This window comes from Larus michahellis, chromosome 11 (assembly GCF_964199755.1).
Source record: "Larus michahellis chromosome 11, bLarMic1.1, whole genome shotgun sequence".
In the NCBI taxonomy this organism is placed as follows: domain Eukaryota; kingdom Metazoa; phylum Chordata; class Aves; order Charadriiformes; family Laridae; genus Larus; species Larus michahellis.
The window spans coordinates 17,839,610-17,867,522 of NC_133906.1; the positions used below are offsets into that span (position 1 = coordinate 17,839,610).

The 27,913-nt window shown below is 50.6% G+C and overlaps 2 protein-coding genes across 4 annotated transcripts in view; one reads left to right on the forward strand and one right to left on the reverse strand.

Moving 5' to 3' along the window:
* Window positions 1–9,104, forward strand: LOC141749762 (leukotriene C4 synthase-like). Its single transcript, XM_074603823.1, has 5 exons — window positions 1–454; window positions 4,701–4,800; window positions 6,690–6,760; window positions 7,485–7,566; window positions 7,830–9,104. Exons 1-5 carry the CDS (start codon window positions 397–399, stop codon window positions 7,975–7,977), a joined length of 459 nt encoding a protein of 152 aa, XP_074459924.1. The 5' UTR covers window positions 1–396; the 3' UTR covers window positions 7,978–9,104.
* MGAT4B (alpha-1,3-mannosyl-glycoprotein 4-beta-N-acetylglucosaminyltransferase B) overlaps window positions 9,102–27,913 on the reverse strand; it is a 52,928-nt gene continuing 34,116 nt past the window's right edge. The window contains exons 2-15 of one of the 3 annotated variants that reach the window (XM_074603820.1): window positions 25,068–25,247; window positions 24,231–24,371; window positions 23,253–23,386; window positions 20,618–20,664; window positions 18,395–18,508; window positions 17,932–18,007; window positions 17,452–17,566; window positions 16,528–16,658; window positions 13,492–13,599; window positions 12,349–12,542; window positions 11,885–11,963; window positions 11,355–11,442; window positions 10,235–10,347; window positions 9,102–10,145 (exon numbers count right to left, since the gene is read on the reverse strand). In XM_074603820.1, the coding sequence (XP_074459921.1) occupies window positions 10,122–10,145; window positions 10,235–10,347; window positions 11,355–11,442; window positions 11,885–11,963; window positions 12,349–12,542; window positions 13,492–13,599; window positions 16,528–16,658; window positions 17,452–17,566; window positions 17,932–18,007; window positions 18,395–18,508; window positions 20,618–20,664; window positions 23,253–23,386; window positions 24,231–24,371; window positions 25,068–25,247 (1,544 nt within the window). In that variant the 3' untranslated portion in view covers window positions 9,102–10,121. The remainder of the gene's footprint in view (window positions 10,146–10,234; window positions 10,348–11,354; window positions 11,443–11,884; window positions 11,964–12,348; window positions 12,543–13,491; window positions 13,600–16,527; window positions 16,659–17,451; window positions 17,567–17,931; window positions 18,008–18,394; window positions 18,509–20,617; window positions 20,665–23,252; window positions 23,387–24,230; window positions 24,372–25,067; window positions 25,248–27,913) is intronic. The other 2 variants (XM_074603822.1, XM_074603821.1) reach the window with 2 other exon arrangements.

Here is a 27,913-nt window from a genome sequence, read left to right on the forward strand (position 1 = left end):
AACCTCATGCATAATTTAGATACTTTAGAGCTGATTAAAACTAGCGATAGAAAGGCTGGGAAAATTCCAGTCATCTTTCAGTTGCTGGCAATGTAGGACTCCATCGTGGTACAGAATCTTGTAAATATAATAGCAAGAATTTCACGGTTTGAGCGCGCAAAACTTCTGCTGTTACGTCGTTCAGCAGAAGGCACTTGTCTCGAATAGATGTTTTCTGACGGCTGGCTGCTTGGGAAAGCGGTGTGGCGTGGCGAGAGTTAACATGGGGTGGAGGAAACACGCGTTGGTGCAGAAGATTAAGAGGGCTCCATTGTGGGGCGTGCAGTAGTGGGGGAGAGAGGGCTGGAGAGCAGCGCGTCACACCTGGCCGGGGTTTTGCTCTCCCCCGTCAGCACCATGAGAAATCAGATAGACCTGCTGGCCACTGTCACGGTTCTGGGAGTCCTGGAGCAAGGTAAATGTCCCTTATATAACGCCAGGTAGCGTTAAGCTAATCGTATTAAACTTTGGGGAACTCGGTTCCTGTATTTTGCTTGGAGTCTCTGCGGAATGAACGTTGCTGTTTGTCAACATGGTAAAATCATGCAAAAGTTCGGCCATCGATGGGGGCAGCGTCACGCCGGAGATGTTCGTTATTTAATAGGGACTAAAATGGTCCGCCAACCTCAAAGCCAGCATCCTAGAAGGAAATGAAATTTAAGTTTTAAAGTTAGAGCGATTTCAACAATAGAATGTCTTTAAAGTAAAATACTTTGTGACTGAATTTTAGCAGGTAAGTTGTATCTTAGAGTGGCTGGAGGTAGCAGAAATAGAGGCGGGTTAGTAAATATGCTGATGAAGAGGCCAGTGTACAAACGTATGTCGCATGTACGTGGAAAAGAGCATCTTGTAAACGTGTCTTTCTCCTCTGTGACCGATACTGCTATGTGTTCAATTCATATAGCTCAGCTGCACGGAGCAGATGACAAGAGGAGTTGACAGCATGCAGTAATTTGGAAACTAATGCAAGCCCTTCTGGTCAGAAATAGACGCAGACGTCTTCAGGGAAACTCAGCGACTTCTCGTAATTTAAATAGATGCGTCGGGTTTAGGCTGTTTAGAAAGAAGCAGCCGCGTTGCCAAGCTCTGTCTGCTTCTTGTGTTTAATCGTGCGGGTCCTTTGGGCAAAGCGTCTCCCCCTTGGGCTTCGGGAGGGTCAGGAAAGGGGACGCTGCCCCTGCCCGGGGTGGGGACAGAGTGCCATTTTATTAAAATCTGCACGTTTCTATGAGGGAAGGTTTGTTTGTGGGGTTTTTTTGTTGCTGAATTAATTGACTGTAGAGCTATCACACCTCTTTACTTACAAATGGATGTGAATCTCTGAGCAGCCTGGTGTATTTTAGCCATCAGATGATAAATCTCTTAATATGAGCGTTATTTAAAACACAAATATGCTACATGAAGAATAGAGTGCAAGATTTCTGAATTATCAGTGATTTCCTCTCCATTTACAGAGAAATATCAGCAACTACAAATGGAAGATACTTCTGATTTTTTTTTTTTTTTTTTTTGTTATTAAACTAAGCGGGGATGGAGGGAGTGTTTATTGTGCAAAGAGAAGGCATGGAGAAAACCTGAAACTGAGCTACTGAAAGGTTGCTAAGCCCTTTCTGTTAGGAAACCCTCAGCAGCAAATCCCTAGATAGCAGTTTGGTCTCAAACAGATTTGTTTAATCAGAACTTCAAGTAGTTTGTTAGAAGTCGCACCCTAGGCATGTTGCTTTCATGCTATGGAAAGGGGAAATGGGTGCAAAACCAGCAGATAAATAGCAAGTATCGGTACCCTCTTATCTACGGTAGATCGGACAAAGTAGCCTCCTTTTATGGTCTCTGCATGGGAAGCTGAGGAGCAATTACAAGGTGCTACGTGTCTCTTTCTCTTCACTAGTAAGAAATACGTGTGCTGGTGTCACCTTGACTCGGAGCTGTGCAGTAGCTTTTCTTGCGTGTTTTGAAAGGATGTTCTGTAGGTGAGTTACAGATCTGAGATTCGTTCCGAGAAGGCGGAGCACCGAAACGCCGACGTTCACTCTATGTACAAAAACTTCCATCACGTCCTGATGCAGGAGACACAATGTCATGGCCAAGCTTAGTGCAGTGTTGGTTGCTTTTTATTTTCTTCCGAATTCTCTGGGAGCCCACGGTTTCCGCGTTCTTTCAAGTAACTTTCCCCTTTTTAATTTAGTTAATTTAGTTCAGCGAAGCGCTGAGTTTAATGCTCTGTAGATAACATGCCCCTGCCCTGTGTTGAACACTGTACCGGAGAGCAGAACAATGCTACCACAGTTGTTATTTCCCCCCCCACTATTTTTTTTCATGGCTTCAAAGAAAACAAAGCTTATGCGCTGTCACTGTGGGTCAGTCCCCACAGAGCTTGTTTGCCAGGTTCACTCAAATGTGGTGGGTATCGGCTATAATACGGCTTGACAAGTTTGTGGACATAATCAAATAGAGAGCGAAGGTCTGGCTGATGCTTCCCCCGAGGAGCAGAGTGCAGGGGTGGCTCAGCCTCTGTGAGCTGTGTGGGATTCCACACAGGAGTTTAACTTCGGGACATGGGTCACAAAAAAAAAAAAATCAGTTTGAAAGGTTCTGCAAAGTAGGTTGAACTCTTTTTCCCTAAATGTCCACGCTGAGAAGGCTTGTGCAGCGGGGGTCTTTCCAACACCTCGTTCTGAGAAGTGCTTTGGGAGGGTGATTCTTCACCCTTAACGCTCCCCCCCTGTGCCAGGTTTGGAGGACAGGTAGCCATCCTCCAAACGGCCCTTCCTCCTCTTGGGTGGTGGTTTTATGTATTATCCCTCCCTAAGCATAAGGGATCTGTTGCGGGATTTGCCTGGATATTTGTCCCTGTATACAAGCAAGATGTTAAGCACTGAGTTGATGGAGGGCTTGGGTCTGAAGCTATTCTTGCCATGCTCATCAGTCGCGAGAATGCGACGTTAGGAAGGGTGCAGATGGCATGAAGCGGGATGAAGACCGTCGCCCAGCACAATGCAGTAACTTCAGCTCAGCCCGTTTCTTGAGAGGTGGCTGGGATGAACCCTGAGAGCACTAAATAGTTGCGTAGGAGAGATGCGCTTATCTGATGCGAAGAGGAGGTAACGGGGTGGGCCATCACACTTGCATCGTCTTTTCCCCAGAGCTCTGCCAGCTGCCGCTGTGTGGCCAGCTGTGTGTTACCGTAGAGCAAGTGCTCTGGTTTCAGGGAGAGGACGCTGTATTTCACCTGGCCGCGTCTCAGGAGCAGGACTGTATCCTCACCCTTGACCGTAATCAATGTGATGCACATGAATCGGGGGGGGGGGAAGCAAACTCGTCCCTCCCCACCTTTCTCCCCCAGCACCTCTCGTTTAGGGCTGGGTCACTGCACTCAGTGTGGAAGATGCTAGAACACGTGGGTGTTCTCTTAAATGAATGTCTGTGTATTTAAATGGATAGTACGTTGTGTAATACGCAGGTCACGCAGCATCAGATTATTTACATTTCTAATTCCCTTTTCTTCTACATATGTTCTAATGCTTTTCTGCAGGCACACGCGGATCTGTCTTGTCTTTAATCTTGCAACATCTGTCCCTACTTTCCTTCTCTCTCCTGCTGTTCTGCTTTTATCTTCTTTGTTAGACAGTTCACAAGGCATCCTTGCAGCCTGGCTCCTTGGCTCTCTGTTCGATGCTCTGGAAATGCTGCTGCGTTAGGACCTTGCTAATCCAAGTGACGCGCTGAGCAGCACGATGCCACAGCCACCGAAGTAACTGGGTTTTATAGTTTTGTTTTCTCCTGTATGAGAATTCTCATTTTCAATAAAGGCAACAATACAGTAGTGCGCCTAAATAGAAACACTCGAAACATCAGCAGTCACCCGTGGGAGTAAGAACTTTCATCAAACAGTGGAACGGTCCAAATCTTCCTGTTAACAACTTCTTGTCGTTTTGAAGTGACTTTCAGTGTCCCTTACAAATGTACAAAGGAGGGATGTAGCAGACACAAGGTTAGTGCCTCGGCCCAAAATGGCACAGGCTGACAGCAGTCTGAACGGCTCAAGCCTTGGGGCTGCCCTGCAGGAGCGAAGTGGAGGAAATAATCATCCCCTTCCCCATTTCCTTCGACTGCCACGACTAAGAGCATCTCTAACTGACTTAATGATATCCCAGTGCTTCACAGTTTTGACGCTGCTCTGGGGCACGGTGCTGCCCTTGTATAAAAGCTTTGTGCCCGCTGGGTGTAGCGGGAGATTCCCATCAGACTGGCTGAGGGGGTACCGACACTCTGAATCCAGAGCGTGAGATTAAAAAAAGAATAACAATTCTGGGGGGGGGTGCGGACTCAGTAAGGATTTACTGTGCGTTGCCGGCCTTGCCAGGCGTGTTTGATCTGCTGGGGAGCAGCACCCAGGGCTCTGCTGCTGCGTGGGACTATGCAAACGCCGGCAAGCACCTCGGCTCTGTGGGATAACCAAATCTGGGTTTACAGTACAGGCGTGAAATAAATGGCACATTTATTCCAGGTTGTGTGTGACAGCCCTGGACTATGAACCTAGACAGTATCAGCTCTTTTCCTCTAACCGCTTGCTTGATTTCAAGCCAGATAAAGCTTGGCCAAATGAAATGCTGCTGGACTGTTACTGTTCCTGTGTTCTTTTTTTTTTTTTTTTTTTTTAGCCTATTTCGCGCTGCAGGTGATCTATGCCCGACGGAAATACAAGATCTCCCCTCCTGAGACAAGAGGTCACCCTGAATTTGAGCGGATCTTCAGAGCCCAGTAAGGTTTTGGCTTTTCTGAGGTGACTCCGTCTAGAGATGACTTGAGTCAAATGTCACTACCAGGAAAGACTGAAGTCACCCTCAAGTCACCTCTTCACTTACTGCTGCTGATACTAGATTATTATTTTTTTTAATGCTTTGCATCCAGAGATCTGAGTTTGGATTTGGAGCACTTTGCTCTGGCTGGAGTGTTTCTGTCCATCCATGATAATCCTCCTTCTGGCATCGTGAGAGGCAGCCAAATTACTAATTAGTGGCTGTATGGAAGAGGTGCTGAGCATTAATGCATTACAGTAATTAAATTTTACATTGATGTTGGCTCCAAATTGTGAGAGTAGCTGAAGCTATATTAGCAACCTAATGTTTGCTTGTATGTTTTTGCTGTTGAACTGAAGCAAAGGGCCTTGCTGGCAGGACCAGCTACGAGGACGTTTTAATTTTTTTTCCCTTTTTTAAGCCATTGTACCGTGAGAGTCGGCACTCGCGGGCCCATGCCGGGGGCTGTTTCTTTTTGCTCTGTTCCTACGGAGAGAGTAATGCTGGAGCTAAACTGGAAACGTTCACGGATCCCTTTGGCTTCCAGCAAGGACCAGATTCCGTCTTTCATCTCAGTCGTGCTGTTTCATAAGCGAGTCAAAGGAATGGCCGGAGGTGGTTTGAAGGGTAGCTCGAGCGCGGCACTAAATCCTGAACAAAGCAGCTGCGTTTCCTTGCCAGCGTGCAGCAAACATTTGTGGAGTGACAAAAACACCCGCTTCGGTCCTTTTGCAATGCGGTGAAAGGCCAGCCTGCATGGGAGGCATCAGCCTTTGCTAGCTGGGTAGCTGTTGATGAGGCTTTTAATTAAATAGCGGGCCGTGTGTTAACAGAGTCGTGCTGTGGGCTCCGGCGTGCCGGGAAGCCCTCCGCTATATTCTGCAGAGGCGGCAACCTCAGGGAACTTGAGTTTGAGGACGGTATTTCTTCATTGTGTGCTTTTTCATCCCTTTATTCTTCTCCCTGTGGAGAAGGATACAAATGGATAATTTGTTTTGATATATTAAAAAAATAAAAAAGAAAGGGGGGGGGGAGAAAGGTATTGACTTATTACTCACTCGTGGAAGCCTGGCAGCCTCCCCTCGCTGAGGCTCGAACTGCATTTGCAGTGTAAGGTTCTTCAGACTTTTTCCAGCTCCCAATCTGGCTCCATTCCCTGAGGCTTGGTAAATTTGTGGCCAAATTTAAGATTAAATTGCTTAGGGAATGGTAAAATGTAGGAGAAATCAAGAAAAAAAACAAAACATTGTCTTTAGCGTAGTTCCCACTGTCCTTTGTTGTAGAAAATCTGCCTTTTTGTCTGTAAAAGAAAAAGGGAGGAAGAAAAGAAAACCTGGCTGCAGATCTGATCACCTTCTGCTGATTTAAGTCTGGGAGAAGGCTCCTTCTTGCAGCATGACTTGTGTGACACCTAAATTTGAGCTGTGCTCGCCCAAGGGGAAGAGAATGCTCCTTAAATAATGTCAAGGAACCTCTACCCCTGCAGCTTCTAAGCTGTAGCTGCACTTGATGTCTGTGAAGGCGCCGTGTGTGGGGCCGAGGATGGAGCCTTTGAGGGTCCAGCAAAGACAAATCTCCATCTCAGCCACGGCTCGTCATTGCGAGGTCCATGTGAACGTGGGTGAGATGAACGCTGTGTGTTGTTTGGGTGCTTTTCTTCTCTAAAATACAGATATTGGGTGTCCTTGGTCACAGAAAAGGCCCTTTCTCCCCAGCACAGCACATCAATGTTTCTTATCAGCCCTTTCGTTTTGCTCTGACGTGTGCTTCCAGCTCACCCCTCTGGCCTCCGTTAACTGGTTTCTGCCGTACAAGGGTGCAGTTTTAACTCTCATCTCCGGTTCTCACTAGGGTGAATTGCGCAGAGTACTTCCCGATCTTTGTCTCGCTCCTCTGGGTTGCTGGAATCTTCTTCCATCAAGGTAAGGGGGGAGGGGGAACCCCAGCCCAAACCACATGCACAAACCAAAGAAACCCCAATTTAAATCCCATTGTGACTCAGGCACGTCCCATCTGTCCCCGTGAGGCTGTTACACGGGGAAAGCGAAGTTCCCCTTTGGCTGGATGGACTAAGGAGTGCCCCAACTCCAGTGTGCATGAAGCCGTTGGTAGCAGCCGAGCGGGTCTCCTGCCCAGAGGAGAAGTTTGGTGGCATCAGCAGCCAGTGCTCCTTCGCCAGAGCCTGCTGTCCCCCGAGCTGTATCTCTTAGATAAGGTCAGGCTGCCGCGCGGCGCCAGGGTGGCAGCAAGCTGAAGCAGAGCTAAACATGATACCCAAATCGCTATGTCAGAATGAGAAACCATAACCCAAACAATTAGTCATCCACCGTCCATCCCGTACCAAGTGGGTTTCAGGGATTCAGCTGCTGCCATGGGGAAGATGTGAGGAAGGACCATGGAAGGGAGCGTTGCAAATCCAAGTCCTCCTGGGGCAACTTTTTGGGGCAGGGAAGTTCATCCCTCACAAAGAGAGAAGGAAGAAAACCAGTTTAAACTCCCACAGCGTTGTGGCCATGCCCCCTCTGCAGGGGCAAGCTGGGGTGGGGGGTGGCGGTGGGGGGCATGGGTGACTGAGCTGGGCTGCAGCTCTGGCAGCATCCAGGGACCCCCAGACCCGTCAGGACTTGGCTCCCCTCTCCCCCACAGGTGTGGCTGCCGTGTGTGGGCTGCTGTACCTCTACACCCGCTTCAAGTATTTTCAGGGATACGCTGCGGCTGCGCAAGGACGGTTAGTATACCCGGCCGGGGCTGTGGGCACCCCAAACCACCCAGGGAGGCTGGGTGCAGGATGCGTCCCCCGGGGCAGGTTTCCTTCCCACGGGTGGGGCTGAAGGTGGGTTTGCATCACCCCCTTCTCCTCCTCTCCTGCCCCTGCACGCTCGTGGCCCCACCAGCTCTTCCCCAGCAGTGTCCCAGAGGAGAATGGGGGGCACCAAAGTCCTCACCAGCATGTTGGCAGGTGATGTCTGATGATGTTTGCTCCCTGCACAGGTTGGGGCCACTCTATGCCAGTGCCCGGCTGCTCTGGCTGCTGCTGGGGCTGGCGGTGGCCGGGCTCCTGGCACACTTCTTGCTGCCTGGCTCCTCTGCATGGACGGCAGCGCTGGTGCAGCCCCTCCAGCTGCTTGGTGCCTGGTAAGCGGCACCACCGCTCTCCCAAAACCGCTGCTGGCCCTCGGCGGAGGGGAGGGAGTTGTGTGGCACGGTCAGAGACGACATATCTCCCCAGCTCTGTGCTTACCCTTGAAGGGAGGTGGACGCTGGCACCCCTCTGCTTGCAAAGCTCTGCTCCTCAGAGATAACGTCCCTTCTAGCAAACACTGCCCAGCCTCTGCCCGTGGGCTTCACAGCCGGGTTTTGTAGCACTTTCTGCTCTAAAACCTCTAATGCCTTTGGCTCTGCCTCGTGGACCATGGGTGAACCCATAAGCTGTCATCACTCCTTACTGCTCTGATGATCTATGTTGAAGGATCACATCATGGATATATAAAAAATAAATTCCTTTTCTCAGTAGAAATCACCTGTGATTGTCAAAGGTGCTCAGGAACCATGTGTGATAACATCTGAAGGTTAGGGGAATGGGTTGCATGGGAAAAGCTGCTGTTATTAAAACTAACTTGAAAGGGTGGGTAAACTTGTCAAAACCCTTATCCAAGCTTTGGGAAAAAAAGCCTGACTCTAGTCAAATGCTAATTTCTGTGTTTGGCGTTGGTTTGAATGGTCTTGACTCGGCCCTGATTTCACTTATCACCAACCCACAGGAAGGACTTTGCCCCCTCTCTCTAGATTTCAACCCCCGCTGCAAACTCAGCATTCGCAGGTAACTAAAGCAGGCATCACCTAGGCAACTCCTTGCGAAGTTGTATGCGGGAAGAAAAAAAAAAGCAACATATTTTGTAAAACAACTGTTGCACAAGTGCACCCTTGGGCATACAGTTGCCCAAGTGCCTTCCTTGGTCCCCGCTAAGGAAAATGCTGACCAACCTTTCCTTTTTTAATAACTGCTAAAGGTTTCTGTGATGCTGGGGCAAAAATAGCAGCCTCCCCCCTGGGCTGCTCTAAGTGCTTTCCCCAGCACGAGCGATGCTTTGGGAGTATCGGGTACTGGTGAGTGCTGAGGAATGGCTGCGTTTCAGGTGTAGGGGCTCCAGCTGGTCCCTGCCCTCCCTCGGGGACACGCATGGTCCTGGGGAGGGGAATGGGCAGGCAGAGCCCGATCAGGCGCCTCCCCGCTGCCAGTGACTCTCACCACCGCACCAAAGGTTTAAATTCAGCTTTTATTACAGTGCACATTATTTTATATATTTATATAGAGAGATGTACTTGAAAAATCAAATGTATCCAATAATAAAAAATACAGCACATTAAAGTAGTATAATGCATTCCAGTGTATAGCTGAAGAGACATTGGGATTTACACTAATCCCTACTATTTTTGAACTGGGCTAGTTCTCCTTTTTTTCCCCCCCAAAAAAAAATTTCACACCTATCAATAACTGAAAAAGTTATTTAAAAAGATGGTTTCTGCACTCAATCTCAAGGCATGAAGACACTGGAGACTTCACCGTGAGTTAAGGGGCTGTGTTCAATGCTGGCAGGCACAGTGTGGCGTATTTTGTTTTTTTCTTTTTGTTTTCCCTGCCATACTCATAGCTCCAACCCCTTTGGATTTGTTCCTCCTCCACCGAAGGAGGGTCAATCTTCACCTCGCTTAATCCTCAGCTGTGGCCAGGGCCATTGCCTGGGTGAAGGCAAGGCAGATCGTGGTCGCTGGCCGTCTCCATCCTGGCAGGACTCAACATGACCAAGCCCCCCTCACCCCTACTCTGTCTCCAAATACAGCCAGCGATTGCCCTGTCCTGGGCTGAAGGTGCTTGTAGTCCCCACGCTTGCTAAAGCTCATCCTGATCCCAAAACTGTCCATTGTGTCAGGCAGGGACGCGCACGGCAGCCATGCAGCTGTGAGGGGCTGAGGGAAGCGCCCAGGCCTTGCTGGGGCGGGGAGCGAAGCCAGCCCTCCGCATGGCATACTGGGTTTTGCTTTTTGCTTTTCTTCCGGAGAAGACACCGTCCTGGCCCCGCAGCACCGGCTGGGGATGGTGGTGCCGTCCTGGCAGCCCCTTTGCCAAGGCCCGTCGGCCTGTGCCGCCTCCTGGCAGCCGGGCCCGTGCCTCGCCGGCATGGCTGTCTTTGTGCCCGGGCGAGGCGCCGCGGGGAGGAGGGAGCAGGAGGGGAGGGAGCAGGACCGGGGATCCACGCGTGTCCACCCTTCCTCATGCCCGTGTCACTCCGCTTTTTTGATAAAAATCTGCAAGGAGAGAGGGCTGGGATCAGAGAGAAGCCGTGGGGGGGGTGGCGGCGGGGAGCCCCGGGCTCGGGTGACAAAGCCTGGCTTACCTCGCTCAGGATGATCCACACCGGGGAGTCGGTCTGGATGGACAGCCTGATGGCCTCCAGCGGCCCAAAGGATGGGTCCACCTCACCCTCCGCGACGCCCTTGGAGAAGGAGCCTGGCGGGGAGAGCACAAGGGTGACGTGGGGACGGTCCCCTGGCAGCCAGCCCCCACTGAGGGGACCGGGAGCAGCCATGGCAGCCCCTGTGCGCGGCACCCCGACACCAGAGACATGGGCTGAAAGCCAGCAGCGTGGAGGGCAATACAGTGCAAAATGCTACACTGAGGGGCACAAAACATCAGCTACGCAGAACGAAACGGGGAGTATTTGGCTAAATATCACTGCTGTGCGAAAGGGGAGCAGAGCGGACTGATGGCAGCACTGTCCTGTAAGAGATAAGGGTCGGTTCAGGATCCACGCCATGGAGGCAAGTCTTATATCTATAGTTTTGGAAAAGTTGCAGCCTGTTGCTGTGTTCCATTTTCAGGTGTGATTTTTTTTTTTTTAATTTTTTTTTTTTTAAATGCCACTGGGAGAAACCAGACAGCATGCAGAGGAATGCTAAAGAGGCAAAAAGCTATGCATGCCAGGGAATTTTTCTTTTATTTGTCTACTTAAAAAAACCCCAAAGAAGTCGTCTTAGCAGGGACACCAGGGCTTTACCACACACCACTGGGTCCCCATAGGCTGCAGTCCCTCGTTCTTGTCCAAGGGCAGGACAAAGCACTAAAACAAAGTCAGGTGGCAGGAGATAAAGTCCAAGCTCCAAGTGGTGCGAGTACTGAGACAGGCTGAGATCACGAAATTGCCCGCGGTGGAAGTTTTTACCACCAGGTTAGGCAAATGGATAATCCGAATAATTTGGTCCCAGCTCTGAGCAGAGACAGGCAGAAACACAGGACTGGAAACTACCTGAAGAGGACACCTAGTCTAAGAGGGGAGGGAGGGCAGTGGAAGAGAGGAGACAGTGACAATTAAATCCAATTCCAACCTGGCTCCTGGCAAGCAGAAATTACTCGTTGCCAAGTAAACAGCACTAAGGGTCTCGATTCACTTGAGGGTGAGGCTATGGGCTGTATTATCAAACGCAAGGGGCAGTTTACGACCCCGCACCCTGCTGTACCTATCTGTATGTAGCCATCTGGCGTCCTGCGGTATTTGACGGCTGTGCCTCTTCCCTCCTGCAAGGCTTCCTTATCCGACTGCAGGCTCTGTGGGAAGGAGAGGAGCTCTGCACAAGGCCAGTGGTAAGAGCCACCCAAAAGCCCCAGGCAACAGCAGCAGCCCCAGCGCTACCCTTGCCAGCAGCCCTTGGCATCTTTCCCCCTGCCTGGCACCCCGAGCCTCAAGCCCCAAACCAGGAGGACATCTGCTGCCCTCATGCTGCTCCTTCCACTGCACTACCCTGGCTCTGTCCCCTCCATTTGAGCATCCCCTCTGCAGCCATGGATGGCTCCCATAGCAACTGCTCAGCACAGCATCCCTGCTCCCAAGGTGGTACCACACCAGGCGTGACTCCCTGGTTCCCAGCCACCACCTCTCAAAGGCAATGCCTCTTGTAAAGCTTTTCCTGAGGCTTTAAGCAGCTCCCTTTTCTCAAACCTCTTTCGCTTCCCACTCCACCCCCATCTCAATTCTCAATAAAACACTTACGTCAAACGGCAAAACCTCCACAGTCGTATTGAAGAGTTTGTCTTCTGGGTGCTCAATGTTCCCGCTGCGGAAGAAGAACCTGCGACAAAGACCAAAGCCATAGAAACCCACATTGAGTGAAGGGGGACATGACGGCTTTCACCCCAGCTGAACTATCAAACAGCTCAACCTCACATGCACCTTCCCAAAAAGCCCACAGGCACATGGTTTGTAACAAGACCACCTGTGCCAGATTAGCAAACAGTAGATTGCTCACAGCTGTGGGAAAGCAAAGGGCTCCAGCAGACATGGCCCCACCAAAAAAGGGTCAAATTATCCTGCCCTTGGAAGAGCACTGCTCCCTCTCCTTGGGAGCAGAAGACGTGCAAGAAATTCAACATGAGGCAGAATAGTGAAAGGAAAGTGTCTCCTCACGTTCCAGGCTGTCCTCATGTCCCCTGTCACCAAAACCCCCAGGCACTTGCCTTTCAATGCGGAGCGGCTTGAAGAACCTGAATCTGATGAAGTCTCCGGCTGTGGGAGTGAAGGCCCAGAAGAAGTCCTCCCGCAGGTAAGCCTTCTCCAAGGTGAAGTGCTGGTAGGTTTTCAGGCTGGTGCTCACCTCTGCAGGGGGGTTGACATGCTCTTTCCGCAGGGCCTGCTTGCCAAAGTCCTTGTCCTTGGTGGGGGCAAAGCAAAAGGGCAGAAAAGGGTCACGAGCTGCTCTTGCCCATAAGGAACAAGAGTCACAGCAACAAGGCACCCCAAACTAAAAGCTCTCGATTTGCACCGTGCAGAAGGATGAGCGATGGAAGTCATCTGGGGAAGGTACCAGGGGAGTGTGTATCCCAGGAGGACACAACGTCAGGAGAGGCAGCACAAAGAAGCACCACTGCTCTGCACCGTGATCTGGCACCAAAGAGCCCCTCATTGCCCAAGCATCCTCGAACCCCTGTCCCTACCCCAGGAGCGCTGCAAACAGTCCTCACACCCGAGGAGAAGGTGGCTGGGAGGCTGACAATAGCATAAAATGGATTACATGGCCTGATGGGCACTGCACTGTGGTACAAACTGGATTACACCATCCTTCACCTGGGGACTGGACAGACACAGGACTGAGGACAACCCAGGGATGCGTGTCTACAGGACCTGCACGTATAGCTGTGGGAAGCTTGGTTTTGTTGATGTTTAAACACACACAAACAATTCAAGCTCTTACACAGCAAGCTCAAGTTTGCGTAACAGCAAATCCCAGGAACAAGGAGCGGGGTGGGAAGGAAGTCAGAGCAACCCAGGAGTCATCTCTCCAGGGTTTTTCACTAGATGCTTTGAAATCACTTGACCGGACCATGGTTCGACACTCAGGATGGGTGGCCTGGACCAGTACCAAGGCTTAAAAGCTTGCAGCGACTCTTGGTACATGTCACTGCCATGCTGACAAGCAAGAGCTACAGGAGCTCACTGTAATTCAGAATAAAACACAACTACTGCACAGAAATCCAGCCGCCACCATCCCAGCAGTTGCTGTCACTGATGTCCCCACCCCAAAAGCAGCCAGTTCCCGTGTGCCTGGAGGCCGGGCCTGGCAGAAAGGGCATCTGCAGCTTGAAGAGGCAGCTGGTACTTACCTTCAGCTTCTGTATCTTCCCAGCCAAGGAGGAGTGGGTTCCCACGTGCTGGAAGAGCGAGGGCTTGAAGCGGATCCTCAGGTTTGCCTTCTGCCTGTCGCAGTGTTTCTGAAATGAGACAACCCCACAGAGCCCCATGGTTAAACCATGCGGGAGGAACGGACAAGGGCATGACCAAACCCCAGGGAAAGAGGAGTGATAAACAGCCCTCACCCTCCATCTCTGCGCCTTTGTTGGTAAGAGGGCTTTTAACGGCACTTTGGGGCACCTTGACCATGACTGTCGTCCGGTCACCCACCGGGCTCTGCAGGGCAGCCAGAGTGCCCCGGTTTAAGTGCCAAATGTCTCCTTGCCAAGCATAGCTTAGCAAACGCTGAGCTAATCTCTGGGTGCTGTCAGGTAGGGACAGCCAGAGAATGTAGTTTCTTTCATCCTTGGCTTATCAGTAAAGCCTTTTTCCTACAACTCGGAGCTTGGGATCACGGATGTCTGAAGGTACAGCAAGCCCTGGGATGGTTCAGAGCCCAAAAGAACAGGTAGCAAGTGCAGGATCTATTCAGACAGGCAGCGTTTTCAGTTTGTTGGCAGGCGTTGTTGGACAGATGTACGGCACGTGCCATTGTCTGAGCTGTCTGGCTGTTTCATGCCTGTCCCACCTCATAAATAAACTTGGAGATGCAACTCTGATCCAACTCCGATTTTCCACGGGGTGGAGGGAGAGAGACAATGGAGAAGGAATAAAGGACAAAGGGGAAAAACACTGAGAGCATGAAGACGAGAACTCACGTTTTAAAAATAGTTCATTTCTCTCAGTTTGGGGGAGCTGGACGAAAATACAGGGTTAAAAACCGGAGGGAAAGGATATTTGTTTTCCGAATTTTGCTTTTTCCAAGAAAAGAAACACACGCGCAGCCCAACCACCATCTGCTCTCGCAACCTCCCACCCAAGAGCAACCCCGGCAGAAATCCCGCTGCCGGCCGCTGTGTCAGCGGCTGCCTGGCACCAGGCAGGGCGCAGCGGGGAAAGCCAGCCACACCGAGCCCCCGCCATGGGCTACCCGCATGGGCCACTGCGCCGGGAGCTGGGAAATTCCAGGCATGACGCCTGCGAGCTGCAGAGGAGATAATCCCCTAATCCAGCTCACATTACATTAGAAAATTAAAACAAGCCATGCTAATGGGAGAGACCCTGCTCATTGTCAGCAACCCCAGACACAACCCCATCAGGTCTGATCTCACTCCTGATGGGGAAAGGAGGAGGAACGGGAACGGAGGGCATCTCCGGATTTCCCCCTCTCTCTCCCTTTTTCCCCTTCTGCTAAAGAAGCATTTGCTGAAAGCAGCGTTGTCTCAGTCGAGCCAGGAGGGGGAATGGCTCAGTTGGTGGTAAGAAGGTCATCCTTTCACACAGCTTTACCCCAGGTAAATCTAAAATTAGCTAAAAAAGAAAGAGCAGAATATACCCAGAGCAGGCAAAAAGCACTTACCAAAAGCTCAGGTCAAACAAACTCTCAATCAAAAAGACAAATCCTCCCCGCTACCGATTTGATTCTGCACAGTGGGATTTACAAGGGAAAGCCATGTTTGAAAGGGCGCTGTGCAGAGTTAATCATGCAAACAGTGGGGGAAAGGAGCCAGAAATCCACACAGAAAGTAGGTTAATTTTTAAAAAGGCAACACATTTAAGAGGTTTGCAGTTTCCCCTGGGAAAACCTTGGCTCCGCCAGGTAGGAGAAGACGAGCAAAGATGAGCTAAGGAGATGATCCTGCGCAGCAGGATCTGCACTTAATCAATGCTCAAGCTGAAGATTTTGAATGGGGGGGCCACAGACGGCAGCATCGTTCCCAGCTCCATCGCTGCATCCTGGCCTCACCCATGGCAGTGAGGACCTTGGGGACTGACAGACAGCCCTGGGGACTGCTCTGCCACGCCTGAGCAGATGGTCTGAAGTGCCACGACATGATGGACACCACCTGAGACTGGTCCTGCTGCACACGAGGGGCTGGAGCTGCCTCTGCCAGGGATCAGGTCAAATTAAAACACATCCCTGCCCTAATTCTGCAGAGCCCTGAGGGTGTCCTGTCCCCCCAACGCATAAATACAGTATTTATCCCCGGAGTGACCACTTGCTCTAGCATTTGCCACTACAAAATAATTGTGGCTATGAGGTCCACCCTAAGCAACTGGCTTCAAGCGCTGCAGGGGGACTCCGCTGCTCATTCTCTGCCGGGGGAGGAGAGCGAACGAGTGTATGAGTAAATACAATATGTTCAGAGAGGAGACAGGAGAGGATCTGGTGGTGAGCTCATCTTACACGTACTGTCACACACAATCCTCCTCTGCCCTTCCCACTCGCTTTAGCCCCTCGCTGCTGCCGCCGCTGGGAGTTCAAACACAACCTCCACAGGGCAATGGGGGCTTCTGTGCTGCCAGTCTGCAAGGCCTCGTGCAGATATAGCTCCACAAATGAGATGGCAGCATGAAAACGGAGCCCATTTCACCTCTTTGCACCCTCCTAGAAACCTCGACAGGAGCTTTGCGTGCTCTGGCTTCATTTTGGCATGCTGTGTGCGACAGGCTTGCTCTCGGGTCATCTGGGGTGAGCTCTCTGGGCAGCCCGTATGTGTGCTCCAGGCGGGTACGGCACAGGAGACCAGAGCCAAAGGGTTATTCTGGGGTTATAGTTAGCGAGCAGGGAACGGCTTCAGGGAGAGAAGCACGCTGTAATGAAAAACAACACAGAAGAATGGGGAACAGCTACTCTCCTCAAGGACTGGAGGAAGAATACCCTGTTAGTGCTTAGATGCAGAAATAATGCCGCTTCTGACAGCTGCAGACTACAAAAGCCTGAACTCCCAGGTCTTTGCTTACACAATGCGCATGGATGCCCCGCAGCACGCTCCACAGGAACGGCATGGCTCAGTGCAAAGTCAGTTAGCACCAGAGCTCACAGAAAACATCCTCTGGAGACACAGACTGAGCATACATTTGCCCACGCACAAAACGTTCCCCTTCAATGGACGTTATTTACGTACTGCGTCTTTTTCGGGGTTGCAGACTTTCACCCAAAGGATGTGATCCAGCAGCCAGTCGATGGGTTTGTCCTTATAGAACATCAGGATGAACTCCACGATCAAGCTCAGATCCAGAGATTTGAACATTTTTCCTACAGCACAAAGAAAGGGAGGAGACAGAGCAGCTACGGTATGAAATGGTCAATAACCAGAGCTGGGTAGAAAAAAACGTGGGAGACTGGGCAGGGGAGGTTGGATGTATCCATCTCTCTACGTAAAGGAAAGAGCATGCAGCTCTGTACTACGTACCAGTACTGCTGGCATTGCTAATACAGTTCCGGATTTAATATTTATCACAGAATTAGAAGGCATTAGTGCCTCACAGGTCACGACAGCATCAAAAGGTCTAAAACTCTTCCATTCAGCAGGGAGAAATAAGGATGAAAAACATTCAGCCAGCTGCAGGACAGACCATTTCCTGCCCCGAAAACTGCAAGTTTTAAGCCAGTCAAACCAGTATCCAAAATAACAGATCAAGCTGCTACTGCAACCACGTACTGCTGTTCCCAAAATAGTTCTCTGCTGATGTAAACTTCCTTTTGCACACTGTTAGGCAACTCCTGATCCCATCCAGCCTAAAAGCTACTGGTCACATCTAAGCTGTTCGGCTGTCTGCTGGGCCACTGACTAGGTTTATTTTTATTAAAAGTGAGCATCAGCAGTACCAGCTGTGAGGATTTTTCTCCCCTGTGCAAACACAGGGGTCACTGCAAAAATAGGGAGGGATCTTTTCTCCCCTGTGCAAACACAAGGGTCACTGCAAAAATAGGGAGGGATCAAGTCCAAGTATTTTACTATCTCATGGGGACAATTGGACCAAGGGCTTTCCAGCAGACACTTGTGCCCGTGTCTGCTGGGACTGGGGTGAGCAGGGGAGAGCGTTACCAATAAACCCCAGCTGAGAAAACTCCAGGATCATCCACTCCTCAGAAGGCTGCTGCAAGGCAAAGTTCTTCATCGTGCTGAGATAGTTTGGTTTGGCCACAATATCATCCTCCAGCTGCAAGAGGAAAGGACACTCAGTGCCAATGACCCATCCGGGCTCCAGTAAGAGCCCCTCTGTGCACAGCAATCACGCCATATACCGGAGAAAGCTTTGGCACAGACCTAGTTTATTTTGGAAGACGCTCCAAGCAGATTTTTCTCACCCAATCTAACAGGTAAACGAAACAAGGATTCCTGCCCTCCCTAGAGGGGAAGGTCTCCAAGTCTAAAGCATCTTAGAAACCTAGCTTTTGAACCCATCTGGTTAAAACCCGCTCCCACTCTGCCACATCACACAACCGGACACGCTCTCAGCCGGACACAATCCGCCATGAACTCGCAGGTACACCCAGCTCCCCTTGCCCCCAGCACCAAACTCACCTGCACATAATATATGCCTTTGGACTGGGCGTACATCATTAAAAAGCAGTAGTCGAGGTTCTGCTTCGTCCTCCACCTGCAAGAGACAAACACGGTGGGAGCGCTGGTCTCTCCCAGGATGCCAGGCTGGGAAGGTGACACAGCTCTTGGAGGAAGGGATGGCATACGGCCTCTTAACCGGTCAGCTAAGATTTACTGGAAAACTCATGGACTTCTGAAATGAACATCACCTGGGTTAAAATGACCCCTCGACTGGTGATGGAAACACCGCAGCACAGGGCAAGCCCTGCAAAGCTGGCGCCAGTTCACACACCCCCCACCCATGGCCTTCCAGCTCTTGCATAAAGCGAGTTTAAGGGCTTTGTCTGGTCCTGCAGAAGAGCTTTCCCAGCTGGAGGCGGGGGGGAGATGCTGCAGTTCCTTAATTCAGGGCTTGCTTGTTTTTAAGCTTATTGATTCTTACCTGACTCTTTCCTTGGGGTCCCCAAAGGATTCCCGCAGGTGAGAGAAATCAGGATAGAAATGCGGAGATGGGGAAATTACCTCCAGGAGACCTGAGTGTATTTCCTTTGGGAATCTGAGGGAGAAAAGCAGCAGTAAACAAATACTTCCATGTCTGACACACCATTTCATAGACCAAATCGCTGGGTAAACACTGAGCTGCAGAACACACAAAAAAATACAGCCTCTAAGATAAAACCTCCCCAGCAGCTAGTGCACTTCCAAGCCTCACCAAAGGACATCAGCGGGGACTGTCAGAGAGTTTTAAAGCCACTGTCTCCCTCCCACAGTCTCTAATAGCCCCACGTTCATGTTCTCCCCCCCTCCAGCATCCCTCCTCCCTCCCATGCACACAGGTCAGCTTTAAAGACCAGCCGCAAGCACCATGTACCCTCTACAGGATTAAACGGACCCGCAGACTGGTGCACCAAAGAAAGGACTTGCTGGCATTACCGGCATGTAAAGATTTTCCAAATGCATCAGTAATTAAAAGCCATTTTGCAGAGATTATGTTATGCATTTCTGCTAAGTTACTTAAAACGCTGCTGTGCTGTAGTTAGGACAGTCAGTGCGAATTCTACCTAGTTCCCTTACACTGATAAAACCAGCACCTATTTTTCCTACATTGTGGTTCAGAACCCTTTAAAGAGTCAAACTCAAACAGAAAAAAATGCCACCCATTTGAAAAATATGTACCTACAACAGCCTTGCAAGCAATACCCAGAGATTACTGTAACTGTGAGAGATAAGCGGGAAAACCAGTTATTTTTATACTGCCTTTTTGAGAACATTTGGTGCAAGGCTGATTTCCTTTCTTTGTGCGGAGCCCGGAGGACAGGAGATGGGGCAGAGGGAGACAAAGCAGCGAGATTGCCAAAAACTTCTCACTTATTTTTCCCTTTCTTATTCCCTCCTTGGGACTGGCAAGATTTTCGGCTAACATTTTCAAACCTTCCCTTCCTGGGGCAGCAGTGGAACAGAAGCCTCTCACTGAGCTGACAAAACCTGCACCGAAGCAGCAATGGCTTTCTCCCTGCTGCGACAGGAGCCCAGCCTGCCCTGGCCCCACACCGCCTCAGTTCAGTTTGGAAGAAAAATAATTTCAGTGACTCAGGGAGGGGCAGGAGGCACCGGCGAGGGGGACGGCGAGAAATCAGATCATTAAGTCAATTAAAGTTTCGGGCCTTCTACGCAGAAGCAGTCTCTGCAGCAGCGCCCAGTAATTTCATCAGGATCCATCGGACAATCAGTCCATTATCTCCCGATAAGTGCGTCCTCCTGCCAGCCGGCAGAAGGAGGGGAGCTCTGCCAGCTCCTGCACAGCAAGATGGAGGGCTCTGTTTCAGCTCTTCTGCAAGTGCCCGGGAACACAAGCCTCCCCGCACGCGTCCCAGCCCCTCTCCCACCATTGGCTCGGGGACGCGGGGCGCCCGGAGGATGTGCTGCCCTTTTGCGGCTCCTTCTTATGGCGACTGCGATCCTTTGGAAACAAGCAATCACAGGAGCTGGACGCGAGTCACAGCCTCTTCTCTCACCACCCTTTTCTTTTGCCTCCGAGCTCTGATGCTGTTAACACCTGGACCGGCTCACGGTTAATAATCCGTCACCGGCTTCTGCCTAAACAGCCACAAACGAAGCCGCAAAAGCCACTAAGATGCCGGGACATAAATAGCAGCTAGCGTGAGAGACAAACGTAACTAGTGCCTAGAACAAGGGAAAAACAAACAGGCTGGAGCAGGAAGAAAAACGGATCACGGATTTTAAAGCAAAACAAGGCAGGAGCATTTGGGTGTGCTTACCACACTGCCCAGTTGCTCTGACTCTGCAGAGCAGGTAGAGGGCCGCACTAGACACAGAAACAATTGCCAGGATCACTGGAAATCTAAATAATCCATCTCCTCGCAATGCCACAGGACAGAAAGAGCAAAATGAAACGGCCTGCGTTAAATACTGCAAGCACAAAGCAGCCGAATGGAAGCTACATATGGGATGCATTTTAGAACAAGCAGAAAGTGGAAGCGGCAATAGCAAAGACAGCCCAGAGTTTAAGAACAGAAAAAAACCCAAACAACAAAAAAAATACAAAAGGGAAGCAGAAAATCTTGTATTTTCTCCTTAACAAAGCCACTCCCTGGCCTTGCTAAAGGCATAGACCGTACCGCCGCAGTGATCTGGAGGTGCTTACAAGTTTCTGATATTTTCTGCCACTCCGGCTGTGTACTGCGGATCCGTCTGAAACAAAAGATAAGCAGTGTTAGATCCTTCAGCCTCAGCCTCTGCCCCCCGGGGTTCAGAAATCACCGTCAATGCACCACGGGGTACTGTCAGCACCTCCGCGCCATCTTCATGTCTCCTTTTACCCAGCTTAACCACACTCCCCGCGCTGACGGACTCCTAGGAGCCCTCCTTTATGGCTAGCATTAACCAAAGGCATCACACACACCAAAATCCACCCCAAAGGACTCAAGATGCTGCGCATCTGCCCCACGTGCTCTCCTGGCACTTCTGCCCCTGCCAGCACCAAGTGTTTGCACCAAGTGTTAACTTGGGGGCTCTTTATTTTTTTTTTTTCTCTCTACACGCTGGCTTTCATCCAAGCGAATACTCTCGGCAGAAAAGGATCTCTACCCCTTTTGTGAAGGAGAGGGGTCTATTTATGAGCGTGCGTTTTTCATTTCAGGTTCATGTGAACGCTTTTCTTCCTAAACCAACAGTTTGCTCCCAGAATCAACCTGGCAACCTGGCGCAGTTGGGAGGCAAAGGCCAGCAGCGCCGCACGCCGCTCGCTCTCTGCAGGCGAGAGAAGTGCAAACACAGGGACGGGCACCGGACAGAAACCATCTGCACAGCGACCAGGAAAACAAAATCCAAGAACAAAGGGCAGGAGACCCAGGAGCAAAAACTGTGCCTGTTTCCTGGTGGCGGCATTGTTTTGGGAGGTTGTAGGGATCACGGGACCGCGTGTCCCGGGCGGATCTGCAGACGCAGCACTGCAGAAGCCGGGACCGGCTGTTGCTGCGCTTGGCGCCGGGCGGAGGTGAGAAGTGAAACGCCGGGGATGTATGTCACGAGCTGAGGCCAGCGCTTCCAAGCTGGGGAGGTGACAAGGGAGGGTTTTCTCAAGAGGAAAATGGTCCCTTTCCTAAAAAGGGCTCAGGCTCCCAGCGTTGGACTGATTCTACCCCGGTGCTGCCAAGAAAACAGCAACGGGAAAAACAAAGGCAGGAAAGATGCTCCTGGCTTTGGGAGCAAATGCAGAGCTCTGCTCCAAGCACCCGGCTGCCACTGAAATGGCAGCTTGGTGACAGCCCAGACGGCCAGCTCGTCCCAGGACTCCCCTCTGCCAGCCGAGGAGCCCCCAGCTCTCCCAGGCAGCCCGGCCACCGTGGATGACACCCGTGGTTGTTAGCGGTAGCACTCGGAAATGAGAAATCCCCATCCCCAAAAGGCCATTCAGTTGCTCCTGAGCTGTCCTGAGTCTCCAAATGACCCAGTGTCCGCTCCTGGTTCATAGGACCTCTTCGCTATTTACTCTCTATCCCGTGTCTGAAGGGTCCGAACGAGCAATGCCAAGTGCAGGTACGTTGGGAAACACTTTGGGAAGAGGCAGTGCAGGCACAGCGGTGGTTGGCACTCGCGTGGGAGAAGGATGTTGTGCAGCTACAAAGACAAGCTTGGCAAGAGTGGACAGTGACGGCGGTGGTGATCTACAACTACCATTGCTGTTACTGGGCTACAGCACGTGTGCTCCTGCACTTGACGGTATCACAATTAATTTCTCTGTTGTTCACGTCCATCATCACAGGTACGCATGGAAAGCCAGGTGCTGTTATCACAGCGCGCGCCCTATTTTCAAAGTCAACTTAAAAAAAAATAAATTACTGCAGTCCTAAACAGAAGATATTTTTGATAAAGTTACTTAAAACCTCTCATGCTTTAACTCACTCCCTGAGAAAACAGCCACCAAACCTGTCCTGGCTCAAAGGGAAACAACAGCCAGGACCGAACCTTGTCCCGGGCACTTTGGGCTGCACCCATCTGTGCACACCTTCTCCTTGTACGAAATACCAGCCAGAGACCCAGAAGCCAAATGCTACTCAAAATGTCAAGTTATGGGTAAACAGGCAGCAAACCCAGACATTCATCTTTGTTCTGCTCCCAGTAACATGCCACTGAGGTTTATCTTTCTCAACGGATTTCTGGAAATTAAGACAAATGCACTTCAAGCTCAAGAAAATAATCCTGAGGGGAAAGCCATGGAGAAAAATAACCATCTAAACCCATAGATAAAAGCAGCTCTTGCGGATTAATGTATCAAGGCTTTTTAGCCCCTGGATTCAGCAACTGATTCTGGGCTCCAGGCACCAGTATGAAGAGGCATCATGTTAGTCTCAGCCCCAAATCAGCAGGCTCTTGGGTGTGGAGAGGGGATTAGAGCCGTCTTTGCAGGTATGCGGAGAAATGAAGCTGCTTCAGGAGCAGGTCTGAGAGCTCTCCCAGATGTGGCCATGGGACTGCTCTGGCACATTTTGGGAACAACCACTCAAGCACCCTGCAAGAGCCACAAAGATTATCGCACGTGCTGCGCTGGCAGCTACTAATGTTTGCCTGCTCGCACCCTGACCCTCTCTGGCCCAATCGATGTTTCATTTTGGGCAGGATGCACCTAATGATCCTGCTCGGATGGCAGCCCAAGGCTGGGCTTATCCGTCCCGGCAAACAGCAGAGCTGGCCTCCAGGTGGGCAGCCGTCCTGTTCGGCACTGTTTGGCAGACAGCGGGGCCAGGAAAACGGGATAAACAGGAAAAGCTCTGTCTTACCTCGGCGATGAGGACAACGATGACGGAGTCCTCCTTCTCCTGCTGAGTTAGCTCTGAGATGAGGGAGTTGAGGGTGTCGGTGAGGTAGGAATGCACCTCCCGCTTCACGCTGGGGATTCCCATCACAACGGACACTGCCCAGGGCCAAGGAGAGATTTTAGAGAGGGGGGTGTACCGGGACAAGACACTTCACTCTGCTCCCATGATCGTCTCATGGTTCACCTGCTCGGTGCCACGCTCCGTGATTAAAAACCAGCAGTGATCAGCAGGTTGGTGGGTTCCTGGGCTACCTAGGGCTCCCATACTCTTGTCCCCCAGCCCAGTACCGACCAGCGGCACCCCAGTGCGCCAGGCTGGCAGGGTACCCATGGCAGCCAGATAGACTCTTTCGTTTCTCCCCAAAAGACTGATGCCTAAGGAAACACCCAAACCCCCTCCTTCCCCTAGGGGCCTTTTCAGCCTGTCAACATCAACTTAAGACCACCTTTGTTCTCCAAACCCCTCCCATGGGCAGAAGCACCTCTGTTTAGGAGGGAGAAGTCAGGTCTCTGGTTTTGGGTTGGGCTTTTGGAGGAGGGGGGGAATCATCTAGTACCCAAAGTGCTACACCAGATAGGATTTGTCTCCTAAGACTGGTTTGAGTCTCCGTGAAGCACCGTGCAAACTGTGCTTTCATCTGACCACCTTCCAGGCAAAGTTTAGAGCACTCTGGAGATGGAAAGCAGCAAAAAACGTCTGGTAGAAGCATCAAGAACATTTTAGTGCCAATGAAGAGCACAGACAGCACTCCCCCATAGACTCGCAGACGTGACATGGCTTACCCACCCCACGTGCCACGAGACCAAGAAGCTTGCATGATGCATGCAGCCGTTCCTCCAGTCCTGCTCGTCTCCGTACCACAGCCAGGCCCGGAGGAAAGGGGAGGGACAGGCACCAAGGTGAGGAAGAGCACCAGAAGCAGCACTAATTCCCATTTACCTCCAGTGCGCCCCTGTCCCACATGCACGGCTGGCTGCAGACTGTTCTCCTTTGACAGCAAATGTGGCAAATGATGGAAGATGGTGGGAAGGTGCAGCACATTCTTGTTGGTGATATTCCACAGTTTTAACTTGGTTTCGTCTTAAAAAGGAAAAGGGAATCAATTGCAAGGCATGGCAGGTAGGAAGAGACTGCAAGGCGAAAAGCCTTTTTAGAGCAGCCCGGCCACCCGAGACTACTGCTGGGTTATAAAAAATCAGGCCAACCTTTAACATGCTACCACAAACCCAATTAAAGTTCAGCAGGAGCCATGAGGGCCTTAAAGAAGTCTCAAAATATTTGGGAAGGAGTGGGAAGAATGAAGATCAAATGAAGGTCAAATCGGATCTTTCTGCAGAGATCCAATTTTCTTCAACAGAGCAACTTAAAAAAAAACACCAACAAAACAAATAAATTGGCAAGAGGTGCTCAGCCAGCCTAACTCCTTCCTCCCCCCTCTCTTTGGATACCCATTTTCCATATGGATTCAATACAGCCATAGGAAATGGCGTGTATGACTTGCAAGAAAAAAAACTCCGACTTGTAAGCAAGCAAATTGGCAAATATCCTCGGCAGAGGCAAATCTCAGTGTTTAATGATGCATATGCACCTGTAATTAAACAGGAGTTTAAGAGTTCCCAAGTCCCTCTGAACTCCACACTTTTCTCGCGCCGGGGGAGAGAAGAGCACGTCCTGTCCGCAGCCCAGCACACACGCACACGCACACACACCTCTCTACCTCCTCATTAGCAACAGCTTCAAAACAGCCCGAGATCCTCAACTTCTCTGTTTATTCACCAGATAAGCTGCTCCAGGTCCGGTTTATATCCCGCAGGGCCTGCTTCTCCGAGATCGCTCTCTTGATCTCCTCCAGGACCAGGTTGAGCTCCTTTGAGCGCTTCAGGCTCTCCTGCTCGGCTGCGTGCAGTCGGTCCCGGAGGGCGAGGAACTCCCGCTGGTAGATGTCCACAACGTCACCTGCGGATGGAAAAGAGAGAGAAGCTTCCTCCTCTGTGCTCTGAAGGGTTTCAAGTCACAAAAGCAACGCCCATCACTCATACGCCGCCAGTCCTTAAAAGATGGATTCAGGGTGCTGTGGTTCAGCACGCACCCATCGGTGAGAGGGCTGGAGAGAGGGCAGATTAAGTTGCAGAACTGCCATTAAAAAGCTGCTCCCGTTTTCCTCTTTAGCTTGGGTTTCCGGGTCATACAGAAATACGACCCGGTTCTCTGTGACCACAGCACGCAGATGATACGTTGCATGGTAGTTCTTCTTCACTATACACTCGGAAAAGGGGAGTCAGCTAGAGGCATTAATTTTACGAGCAATATTCTGCCTCTCGCTCTAGATCCAGAAGTTTGGGTGTGTGAGATGGCGACCGCTGGAGTGAGCAGCGGGGAACCGAAGTCAAGTGAAAAAGAACTGAAAGCACTGGTGGGGGTGGCCTGTCAAAGGAATATCAGTATTTTTAATCACCTTGCTCCTCGCTTTGGTTTCCTTATGGCACACAAAGGAAAGAGTTTTAAGAGCACGCATCGAAGGGCGTTCAGGTGGGTAATTTGGGAGAATCCCTGGACAGCATCTCGAAGGCTTTCTCCAGATGGCATGGGGCATCTCCTGGATGACCCCGAGTGATGGAAAGCGAGATGCTGGCAAGGGGGATGCTGCTCTGCAATCAGACGAGGGCAGGCACAGGCAGCTTCGGAAGAGAGTCCCAAATTCTAACGGACAAAGGGATTTTGGGAATCTAACCTTCCTGAAACAGGGCAGGATAAAGAATATCACGTGGCAATAGCTGTCTGGATGCTTACATAAATCCAAGTGTTTGGATATGAAGCTTACGGATGCACTATAAATGTAATATATAAAATATAAAAAATATTTGATAAGGTAATAAAGCTTTTTATTTTGAAACAACATCATATCACTAAGCCATTTTTAAGAAATAAAACTACCAAGAGCCTTCAGCTGGAACTAACTACACAATAGCTGGGAGTGGAATCAGTTAGCCATTAATGAACTTTCCCGGAATGTTTTTTACCCCACTATTTTATGCCCGCTTTCATCTGTGGTCACTCACGTGTTTTCAGTAACTGACAGGACTACACCCAAACCAGATTTATCCACTGATGAGTGGACCCTTAGCCCAAACGCCACCAGGAGAGCTGGTGACCAAAAATACTGCACCGGAACTTCCCAACACAGGGCTAAATATAAATCAGAGCCATTGAAAAAAGATACACCGACTGCATCGACAACTTCTATTTTGGGGTCTATAAAGAAAAAGGAATTCTGAAGATCAGACATGCCCTGCTCCAAAACACAGAGTTTCCAAGACAACAGCGCTTCCCAATCCAGGTCCTGGTAATGCTTTTGCCTGGGAAAAGTTTCCCCCATGGGGTCTCTTTCCCCCAGAAAAAAACCTTCTTAAAGACTCAGTGCTTCAACACAAGGGACCCCCCACAAGGCAGTCTGGCTCCTATTAACCTTTCAGCATTATTTTCAAAGCCACGGGCACACGGGGAGGGAGCAGAGGAAGTTACACCCATTTGATTACTCCGTCCATCTGACAACACGTTACTCAGAGAAAGTCGAGGGACAGACATAAACAAGACCGGTCCTTCCTTTTTCCTGTGTGGTGCCGCTCGCTTTCTGCTCCCCTCGAGAAAACATTTAAAAATTTCCAGAAAAACAGGTTAACACCCAGCTTTGGGAGCAGCCGCGGGAATTCACAGGAGGATGTCAGGCTTTAAATTGACTCCACGACGAGCTAGAACCTTTACCTCCTGGCACCTCTCAGACATAAGAATATACCTTTCGGCTTCCCAGCACCCTAGATTATAGGTTTTCCTACTCGTATCTTTTACCGGCTGCATCTGCGAACACCAGGCAAGGAACAAGTCTCACTTTCTGTTTTTGCATGACACGATGGCAACTGTGCTTGTGCAGGGCTGGAAGCGTTTGGCTCTCGACGTACCGGGGGGTTACTATCCCGTGGACGCTATCAAAGCCACATCACAGCTAAAGGCTGCCATTAGATCTTGTTCTGCAATACCTGGAGCCGAGTAAAGGCAAAGCTTTGCTCTTAATGGCTTTTTCCAGAGCACTGCACTTCGTTTGTGTCAGATTTAGAAGGGAAATGTCACTGATTATTCAGTCACTAATGACCTGCCCGCCGAAGCCAAGAGCTGCACTTTTCATTAGACTGCAATGGTGATGTGCAGTCAACCATTTGCTGCTTTTCTGGCTAATGGTTGGAAGTGAAATTGTATTTGTTTCCAGTGCTCTTGTCCTATGATGTCTTCGTAGGCTTTCCATTCTTTAATTAAAATTTCATGAAATTTAAAAGCCGATCGATCGCGACCGGTTCCGGTGACAGCTTGAACAGTCCGAGACAAAGCCCAAGATGGGCGTACAGTTTCCCATGAATTTCCAGTAACGCCATTTTGCACTCGCTGGTCTGCAATGACGGGGGACACAGATCTGCCGCCCTCGCAGAAACCCTCAGCGGCTCAGCCAGGGAGGGCACTGAGAAGCCACAAAGGGCAGCAAGGGACAAGGGGGGCGGGAATTGGCTCCCATCTCTACAAGCAAGCTTGGACACAGAAGTGATTTGCTGCTAATTAGGCTGAACAAATTTTTC

Coding starts and splice junctions, on each gene's coding strand:
- LOC141749762 (XM_074603823.1), top strand. CDS start 397: ATGAGAAATCAGATAGACCTGCTGGCCACTGTCACGGTTCTGGGAGTC. Junction 4,801..6,689: donor GAGCGGATCTTCAGAGCCCA/GTAAGGTTTTGG, acceptor GGTTCTCACTAG/GGTGAATTGCGCAGAGTACT. Junction 7,567..7,829: donor GCTGCGGCTGCGCAAGGACG/GTTAGTATACCC, acceptor CTCCCTGCACAG/GTTGGGGCCACTCTATGCCA.